This window comes from Tarenaya hassleriana, unplaced genomic scaffold, assembly GCF_000463585.1.
Source record: "Tarenaya hassleriana unplaced genomic scaffold, ASM46358v1 Cleome10, whole genome shotgun sequence".
Classification (NCBI taxonomy): domain Eukaryota; kingdom Viridiplantae; phylum Streptophyta; class Magnoliopsida; order Brassicales; family Cleomaceae; genus Tarenaya; species Tarenaya hassleriana.
The window spans coordinates 681341-690328 of NW_010960188.1; the positions used below are offsets into that span (position 1 = coordinate 681341).

The window sequence follows — 8988 nt, forward strand, 5'->3', positions numbered from 1 at the left end:
AAAAGACAGGAAAATGTCGTTATATATAGTTTGGTTGTCTTGTTATCATGTATTAATTAATTTCGATAACGAATCTTGGTTATGATATAACTACAATCTAATAAACAATATGCATCATACTACACATATATAATCAAGATTAATGATTATAAGCACGTAGCGAATGGTCCGAATCTAACCATTGTTATTCTCATTATCCTAACCTTTAATACTTACACTTTTCACGAACACTTCATATATGCAACAAAGGAAAGGATCCTCCTCCTCCTCCTCCTCCTCTATTTTCCATTTTTTTTTTAATATCAGATTACCATATATAGGATGAAGATTTACGTAGTTTTGGACGTTCTTGGTATGGCGGCGGCGATGATGAATGAATATACAATTTAAGGGTATGACGATGAAGATAATAAATGCATGTTTTGATGATGATAAAGATGGTGCTGGCACAATCTCTACATGGTACGAAACAATGGGTTTCTGAATTTGTTTCGCACAAACACTCCGAGGTTGTTTCTAAGGAGAAAATTAATTAATATCAGAATTCGTTTATAAGATAGATTCAACTATTAATTCTGAATGTATAGGTTGAACTTGATAAAGAATTCTTAATTCGTATGTTTTTTTGTGATTGGGTTCATCTAAATGGGCTAAAAATGGTTCCAATAAAAATGCTTATAAAGTGGTCCATTTAAATGGGTTTAAAGTGGGCCCAATAGATGTTCTAAGGTCCATTGTATCTAGAATTGGGCCTATAATCATAATAAATGGTTTAGAGAGAGGGTTCATTGGGATGGCCTTATAAGTGAAACGACAGCGTTTTGTCCGCCACTAATACACCTTACGTTTTTTTGGCCCTCTCCTAGTCTTTGATTTCTCTCTGTTCATCTCCCTCTTCGCGAGCATCTCAGAACTTGATAGAGGGCTTTGGCTTCTTTATCCATCCATGGCTATCCTCTCTCCACCATCTCCGAAATCTTTCCTTCTCCTTGGTTCCTCCGCTCCTCGGTTTCCAAAATCCCTCCATCAATTTCGCTCTAATATAACTTCTTCGATTACTCCTGTTTCCTTCCCCAGATTAGAATTCAGACACGCTCCACTTACAGCTTCCGGTCGACCTCGTATTGTTGCCGGAGCCTCCCCTGGTGCAGTCGATGGTTTCGGAGAAGACATCGGCCAGGCTGTCGGCGGTGTCGCCATATTCACGGCTTCCGGCGAGCGCGTGCTTTTCAGGGACCTCTGGGATCAGAACAACGTACGTATTTGAGAATCTGAATCTATTCTTTGATTTTTTTTGGTTCATTTCCTAATTTTCGGCTTGGTAATTCTGTTGAATTGTGTTTTCGCGTAGGGATTGGCTGCAGTAGTGCTTTTGAGGCACTTTGGGTGCATGTGCTGGTAATTGATCATTCGTCATTACTTTGAGATATGTATATGAATTGGTGGTTATGTCGAAGAGGCTTGAAACCCGCTGTCCATGATCTGCTCCGCTGTGAATTTATTCGGGTTCATGGATTACGTCGGGCGAGTCATGGTTGAAGCCCACAGGTTGTTCTTACAGCTACATGTTCAAGTGTTTTTTAGATAGGAAGAAGAAAACTCTATTATTGATGAAAGATATGTTACATTTGAATTGGCTATGTTTCTTAATTGATAAATGACCGTAAAGCTGAATATCCTTGCTTCTTCCTTGCAACCTGTGGGCTGAACTCCAAACCCGTCACTGGTCTTAGCCTCTTTGACATCACCACGAGTTCATACGTATTCTCGAATCCAGAATTCTGGAGTTGGTTTAGATCACTGAAATGATTTGTTCTGTGACAATTAAACAAGTTGGGAACTCGCGTCTGCTTTGAAAGAGGTGAAGCCAAGATTTGAGCAAGCTGGTGTTAAACTGATTGCTGTCGGTGTTGGAACTCCTGATAAGGCCCGTATGCTCGCAACCCGGGTAAAAAATTGTCATTCTTGTTCATGTCCCACTAACTAATGCTTAGTCTTCTATTATCGTATGAATTTAGAGGCTGAGCTTGTCCTTGTTATGGGTTACTTGCATAGGAAGAAATAGTTCCAAATTCAGCGTAACAATATTTTAATGGCAGATGATCATCGTCCTTAAAAGATATCTGGCCAGAAAAGTTTATGATGAATTTCTTCTCGCTGTTTTTCCATTGTTCAATCTTAAATCCGAAGTAGAAGAGTTCCTTCACAAGTATCATTTCTTGTAATTCACTATATTATTTACTGAAATGAGCTTCTTGTTCTTTAGTTGCCCTTTCCAATGGAATGCCTCTACGCTGATCCTGAACGCAAGGTAACAGTCGGGAACAAAAAAGAAAGCATCTTGTCGTTGTTCTCCGTTTGAAATTTGTTGGAGGACAGAAAGAAACTGAAATCTGTAAGAGGGTTTCACTATCGCAAATGCAGGCGTACGATGTTCTCGGTTTATACTATGGTTTCGGTCGCACCTTCTTCAACCCAGCTAGCGTAAGAAACCTCCTTATGATAATGCCCTCCTCAATTTCATTATTTCATCTCCCCACTGAGCATACTATCTTCTTTTTGCTTGAATATATATATATGGTACAGGCCAAGGTATTTTCAAGATTTAACGAGTTGCGAGAAGCTACAAAGAATTATACAATAGAAGCCACTCCTGAAGATAGGAGCAGTGTGCTGCAACAGGTGAAAGCTAAATCTTCTCTTCAAGATTCTTTTCGGGTGGATGTCCATAAGCGTATATTGAATTGAATTGATGGGGTTTTCTTGCTTTCTTGATAGGGAGGCACGTTTGTGTTTAGAGGCAACAAGCTGATGTATGGCCGGAAAGACGAAGGAACAGGAGACCATGCTTCTCTCGACCATGTTCTTGATCTCTGCTGCAAAGCCCCTGTTGCTTGAGTGAATCTCGAGAACCATTCGTCCATAAAAACGTATGTTTCTTGGATATTAATACATTGCCAAGAACATATAACATACATTAGTGTATAAATAAATAGGGTTATTGTATTGATAATAGTTAGCGATGGAAAGAGTCGAGTTGACTAGTCAACACTAATAGCAGATTCGAGAAAAATAAAATAAAATAAAAATACGTGAAAATAAATTGCTTGATGGATACTTGTGACACTTTGGGTGAGGTTCTTGTAGATTCTAATTTGGATAAGACGTGTCCTTTCGGTTTGTCTTTGAGGAAAACTTGTCTTTTCTTGAAAAAATACAAACGATTTCATGAACATCAAGACTAAAATTTTCTCGATTTAGTTTGTGTAGTTGTGATTCTTTGAATAAAATTAGATGGAAATCGATTTCAATTTAAAATTCAAAATTTAATAAAATGATAGGTACTGATAAATGCCAGGACAAAAGCAGGGTCATGATATTAATTCGATAATGATTATAACCACAAATTGTGTATTAGAAACTTGTCCAAAAGAGGAACATATTAGTTTTTAAATCCAAAGCCCATTATCGAAAACCTTTTGGATTTAACTTTCAACGTGGCGTCATTACTATTGCAGGCAGTATATTTAAAATTAGAAGCAATACCACAGCTCTTTCGTTAGGGTTATGAACAGCCCACCGATTTAATTTAATTATATATATATATATAATTAATTCAATAATTCACTAGATTATTTCGTCCAATCCATAGAAATGATTAGAGGATACGAAATGTTTGGTATAATATAATAAATATATATTCAAAGGTAGAAAAGCATTATAGTCATATTAAGCATAAAATCAATTTTAAATCCCATTTATTTTACCACTTTATCTATCCCCTCTCACTCTTATCTTGCGCATACCCCAATGCCCTGCTAACGTGCGCCTCAATACCCGGCCTAAAGATCATCACCACCACCACCATCAGGTCCAAGCAGAAATTCTTCTTTAACAAACACATCTATGTTCCATCTCCTCAACTTTTCTTAAAAAATATTTTATTTTTTTTTGTCACTCACATGAAAGCGTAGTCTTCTGAAAACGTCTCTCTCCCTCCCCCCTCCCTCGTTCTCTATCTCTCTGGATTGGCGGCGGGGATATACATCGGCGATGATGGCAGGGGGACATCGGCGTAACTTCCGGTTACTTCTGTTCTTGTTGATTACGCTGGAAACGGCACGGCCTCTGACCACCGGAGACCCAAACGACGAGGCGTGCCTGAACCATCTCCGGCAGAGCTTGGAGGATCCGATGAACAACCTCCGGAACTGGACAAAGTCCATGTTCTCAAACCCCTGCAGTGGCTTCACCTCCTACCTCCCCGGAGCCACCTGCAATAATGGCCGAATCTACAAGCTCTCCCTCACCAATCTCGCCCTCCGAGGCTCCATCTCTCCCTTCCTCTCCAACTGCACCAACCTCCAATCCCTAGATCTATCCTCCAACCAGATATCTGGCGAGATCCCGCCGGAACTGCAGTTCCTCGTCAACCTGGCCGTCCTCAATCTCTCCTCCAATCGTCTCTCAGGCCAAATCCCGCCGCAGCTCGCTCTCTGCGCGTACCTTAACGTCATCGATCTACACGACAACGAGCTCTCCGGTCCGATCCCGCAGCAGCTGGGGCTTCTCGCGAGGCTATCCGCGTTCGACGTGTCGAACAATCGGTTGTCGGGGCAGATTCCGGCGTCTCTGGCGAACCGGAGCGGGAGCCTCCCGAGATTCAACGCGAGCTCGTTCGAAGGGAACAAGGGTCTGTACGGATATCCTTTGTCGGGCATGAGGAAGACAGGGTTGTCGGTGTTGGCGATCGTGGGAATCGGGCTCGGCAGCGGGCTTGCGAGCTTGGTGATTAGCTTCACCGGAGTATGTGTATGGTTGAAGATAACGGAGAAGAAGATGGCGGAGGAAGAAGGGAAGATTAGCCACTTGATGCCTGATTACTGATTCAATTATATGCCCTTAATCACATCTTAATTCATTAGGGTTTTTTTTAAAATCAAACTCCGATTTTAGGATACTCTGGATTTGCCTCTCTTCCCCCCACTCTTATCTTTCTCATTTTTCCCATTATTTTTTGGATTTATCTTTCCTTTCTTTAAAAAAATGAGAAGTTTTTTGCAACTTAATTTTGACCTTTGCCATCTTCGAGTAATTTTGACGTGTGATGAAAATTGAATGCATAATCAAATTTTATACAGATTGAATTATGGTTTGTAGATAATCACGGATGTGTAATTTACACTCTTCAAAGGGCTAATGGAGCATTTATTGCGCTTAAGATCATTGGGGTTTTTTTTAGTATGTTTGTGTATTTCTATATATAACTCACCACATGATTTGATTATTGGATGATGAAATATATATATATATTGTGTGTGTATATGATTAATCACCAAAACAAGATTGCATTAAAGATACGGTCCACGCTTTCTAGAGAGAGAAAAAGAGCCGTGATCCAAGCGACTTAGCCCTTTGTTGTAAAGCTGCGGTGTATTATTATTCCGATTTAACAATGATTTCAAAACTAGCGCATTTTTTTTTTTTAATGATGAATTGCAATTCTTCATTTGAAAATTTTATATCTTTGGTTCATAAAAACAAACATAGATAGGTTGCATACGGAAGATCTAAGATAAGTAATTTAAGTCTTGGAAAGATTTTATAAAAATGACGAAATCGACCCAAAAAAACAAATACATGAACTATTTTTATATAAATACAGTAACTATTAAAATTTCAAATTATTATGGCTATCGAAATGTTTAATTATATGATTTTGTATATTAAAATTCATGATTTTTTGTTAAATTTTATATATATATATATATATGTGTTATAAATTTATAATTGTATATTTTTAAATTTAAATTTGAAAATATCGATTTCTAAATTTTGAAAAATTATTTCAAATTTTACATTTTTGTGGATTAATATTCAGTAACCAAGTTAAAATAATAATAAAAAATGAAAGGTAAAACAAATGCGTAATTAAGAGTCACGCCGAAAGTATAGAAGCAAAGGCGAGTCAAACGTGCTTCCGAACCTATCATCAAAGTCCCAGAATGGATTGGCAGCACATTATCATGGGCTGGGCCCCATTTTGTCGGGCCCACTTTTCAGATATTGTCCTTGCTTGGATATTTCTTTTACCCCATAATTTTATATATTCACATATTTAACCCCAATGTAAAATTGACGACCCAAATCAACCCAAATTGATAACTCATATGGATCATAAACTTGGTGCTTTCCGTGTATTTGAATGTTTTTGTTTTTGTTCGGTGGATTGTGTAAGTTACCAATTATCCTAAGCTCCCTTTTTTTCTTAAATCTCTCAGTTTTAGGGCTTTTTCCATCCAAGGGAGAAGCTGAAACGACACCGTTTTTCTTCTGCATCGTTTCGTTTGGTTGCCGAGAAAATGCGAGAAAGCGGAGGAAAAACATTTGCCGCCGTATCGTCGGGAGAGAGATGCGTAAATTATCTTTCGCAATCGATTATTTTCTCAGCAAACGCTACTTCCACTTGCCATCTTCTCAAGCAACCTCTCGATTCCACCTCAGACGAAGAAGTTTCCATGTTTCCGTGTTTCTCAGAGATAATTTCGTGGACTCAAACGAGAGAACAAACGGATTTGGCTTAGTTTGCCTCGATAAGAGCCAAAACGAGCGTACGAGAAACGTAGAGCACGATGAGTTTGCTGGTGACGTTGAGAAAATATACAGAATTTTGCGGAAATTCCATTCTAGGGTTCCGAAGTTGGAGCTTGCTCTTAATGAATCCGGTGTCGATCTGCGACCCGGGTTGATCGAACGGGTTCTGAATCGGTGTGGCGATGCGGGGAATCTAGGGTACGGTTTCTTTGTCTGGGCGACGAAGCAGCCCGGCTATTGTCACAGTTATGAAGTGTACAAATCGATGGTGAAAATTCTAAGTAAAATGCGGCAATTCGGAGCTGTCTGGGCTTTGATTGAAGAGATGAGGAAGGAGGACCCGCAGTTGATTTCACCGGAATTGTTCGTCGTACTGATGCGGAGGTTTGCGTCTGCGAATATGGTGAAAAAAGCAATCGAGGTGCTCGACGAAATGCCTAAGTACGGATGTGAACCGGACGAGCATATATTCGGCTGTTTGCTAGATGCCTTGTGTAAGAACGGTAGTGTTAAGGATGCTGCAAAGCTTTTCGAGGATATGAGGGAGAGATTCCCGCCGAATTTGCGGCATTTTACTTCCCTTTTGTATGGTTGGTGCAGGGAAGGGAAGCTTATGGAAGCTAAACATGTTCTAGTTCAGATTAAAGAAGCTGGTTTTGAACCTGACATTGTTGTTTACACCAATCTGCTAAATGGGTATGCTCATGCTGGGAAAATGTCGGATGCTTATGATCTCTTAAACGACATGAGAAGAAAAGGATTGGAACCGAATGCGAATTGTTACACGGTCTTGATTCAGGCGTTGTGTAAGATGGAAAGAATGGATGAGGCCATGAGGGTTTTCGTTGAGATGGAGAGGTATGGATGCGAGGCTGATATCGTGACTTATACAGCATTGATAAGTGGGTTTTGCAAATGGGGGAAGATCGAAAAGGGTTGTGGCATTTTGGATGATATGATAAAGAAAGGGCTGATACCGTCCCAACTCACGTACATGCAGATCATGGTGGCTCATGAGAAGAAAGAACAGTTTGAAGAATGCCTGGAGTTGATGGAGGGCATGGAAAAGATCGGGTGTCATCCCGACCTTGTCATTTACAATGTAGTAATCAGATTAGCTTGTAAGTTAGGGGAAACTAAGGAAGCTGTTAGGTTATGGAATGAGATGGAAGCTAGTGGATTGAGTCCTGGGGTTGATACATTTGTTATTATGATCAATGGGTTCACAAGCCAAGGCTGTCTGATCGAAGCATGCGACCACTTCAAGGAAATGGTGAGTCGAGGCCTCTTCTCTGTTCCTCAATACGGTACATTGAAGTCATTACTAAATACCCTTTTGAGAGCCGATAAGCTCGAGATGGCTAAAGATGTATGGAGTTGCATGACAAGCAAAGGCACATGCGAGCTGAACGTATCTACTTGGACGATATGGATCCATGCCTTGTTCTCAAAAGGGCACGTGAAGGATGCGTGCTCGTATTGTTTGGACATGATGGAGATGGATCTTATGCCACAACCGGATACATTTGCCAAGCTAATGAAAGGTCTGAGGAAACTGTACAACAGGGCGATTGCAGCGGAGATTACAGAGAAGGTGAGGAAGATGGCAGCAGAGAGACAGATAAGTTTTAAGATGTATAAAAGGAGAGGAGAGCAGGATTTAACAGAGAAAGCCAAAGCGAAAGCTAAAGGGAAGAAGGAAGGGGAGAAGAGAAGAGCTCATAGGCACAGATGGGGTGGTGAACGGAGTAGAGCCAAAGCACTGTAATGTTTGTTCGTGTTCCAAGTGAAACAGCTTCTTGTAGTTCTTCTTTTGTCTCTTGGATAAGTTGACTTGTAATGTAATGCAAGGTTTGACCAGATAAGCCTCTGTTTCTGTCAGTGACTTGGAATCCTGGAAAAATTCGGAAGAACGCTTGCTGAATAATAAGCCTGCGAGAGTTGCACATTGCATGTAGTTCGGAATTAACGATTGTCGCTTGCAAGCTGTTTATCCGGTGAGAAAACGCCAGGAAGTTTGGCCTACAATGAAAACCGTTTTCTAATCTGATGTCTATCCGATGTCCAAACGGCACGAAATTTGTCGTGCACTCACTCGCTCAGCCTCCAAACGACAGCGTTTCCTCCTGCGCGTCATGGCTACGCGCGCTTTTATAACAGTATATATACATATAGTGCGATGCGTGACAATAACACTGCGAAGTTATCCTCTACTACATTCAACTGAGTAGCTGGAGCTGTAAAAGGCGCATTTCGTCGGATCTCAGATCTCAGATCCAATATTCTGATTGCGGATACCCTCATTAGTCTCGATCCAAGGTAGATTTGTTTACTTCTTCGTCTTCGATTTCTCCTGGATTTCGCCCTCCCCCCCCCCCCCCATTCGATTTTTTT

At 40.4% G+C, this 8988-nt stretch overlaps 4 protein-coding genes across 4 annotated transcripts in view; all 4 read left to right on the forward strand.

The window, feature by feature from the left end:
• Positions 1 to 861: 861 nt before the first annotated feature.
• LOC104827747 (prostamide/prostaglandin F synthase) lies at positions 862 to 3111 on the forward strand. The gene is made up of 7 exons (XM_010560992.2): positions 862 to 1255; positions 1352 to 1398; positions 1834 to 1948; positions 2267 to 2311; positions 2425 to 2484; positions 2587 to 2682; positions 2779 to 3111. The coding sequence occupies exons 1-7, from the start codon at positions 947 to 949 to the stop codon at positions 2896 to 2898; spliced, it is 792 nt and encodes a 263-aa protein (XP_010559294.1). The 5' UTR covers positions 862 to 946; the 3' UTR covers positions 2899 to 3111.
• Positions 3112 to 3773: 662 nt separating this feature from the next.
• On the forward strand, positions 3774 to 5221 carry LOC104827740 (inactive LRR receptor-like serine/threonine-protein kinase BIR2). Its single transcript, XM_010560979.2, has one exon. The coding sequence runs from the start codon at positions 4054 to 4056 to the stop codon at positions 4885 to 4887; it is 834 nt and encodes a 277-aa protein (XP_010559281.1). The 5' UTR covers positions 3774 to 4053; the 3' UTR covers positions 4888 to 5221.
• A 1018-nt stretch (positions 5222 to 6239) lies between these two features.
• LOC104827758 (pentatricopeptide repeat-containing protein At3g49730) lies at positions 6240 to 8551 on the forward strand. Its single transcript, XM_010561004.2, has one exon. It carries the CDS (start codon positions 6413 to 6415, stop codon positions 8360 to 8362), a length of 1950 nt encoding a protein of 649 aa, XP_010559306.1. The 5' UTR covers positions 6240 to 6412; the 3' UTR covers positions 8363 to 8551.
• A 220-nt stretch (positions 8552 to 8771) lies between these two features.
• LOC104798342 (uncharacterized protein At3g49720-like) overlaps positions 8772 to 8988 on the forward strand; it is a 3158-nt gene continuing 2941 nt past the window's right edge. Inside the window, exon 1 of the mRNA XM_010520378.2 lies at positions 8772 to 8913. The gene's annotated coding sequence lies outside the window, so the exon portion shown is untranslated. The remainder of the gene's footprint in view (positions 8914 to 8988) is intronic.

Coding starts and splice junctions, on each gene's coding strand:
- LOC104827747 (XM_010560992.2), top strand. CDS start 947: ATGGCTATCCTCTCTCCACCATCTCCGAAATCTTTCCTTCTCCTTGGT. Junction 1,256..1,351: donor ACCTCTGGGATCAGAACAAC/GTACGTATTTGA, acceptor GTTTTCGCGTAG/GGATTGGCTGCAGTAGTGCT. Junction 2,485..2,586: donor CCTTCTTCAACCCAGCTAGC/GTAAGAAACCTC, acceptor TATATGGTACAG/GCCAAGGTATTTTCAAGATT.
- LOC104827740 (XM_010560979.2), top strand. CDS start 4,054: ATGATGGCAGGGGGACATCGGCGTAACTTCCGGTTACTTCTGTTCTTG.
- LOC104827758 (XM_010561004.2), top strand. CDS start 6,413: ATGCGTAAATTATCTTTCGCAATCGATTATTTTCTCAGCAAACGCTAC.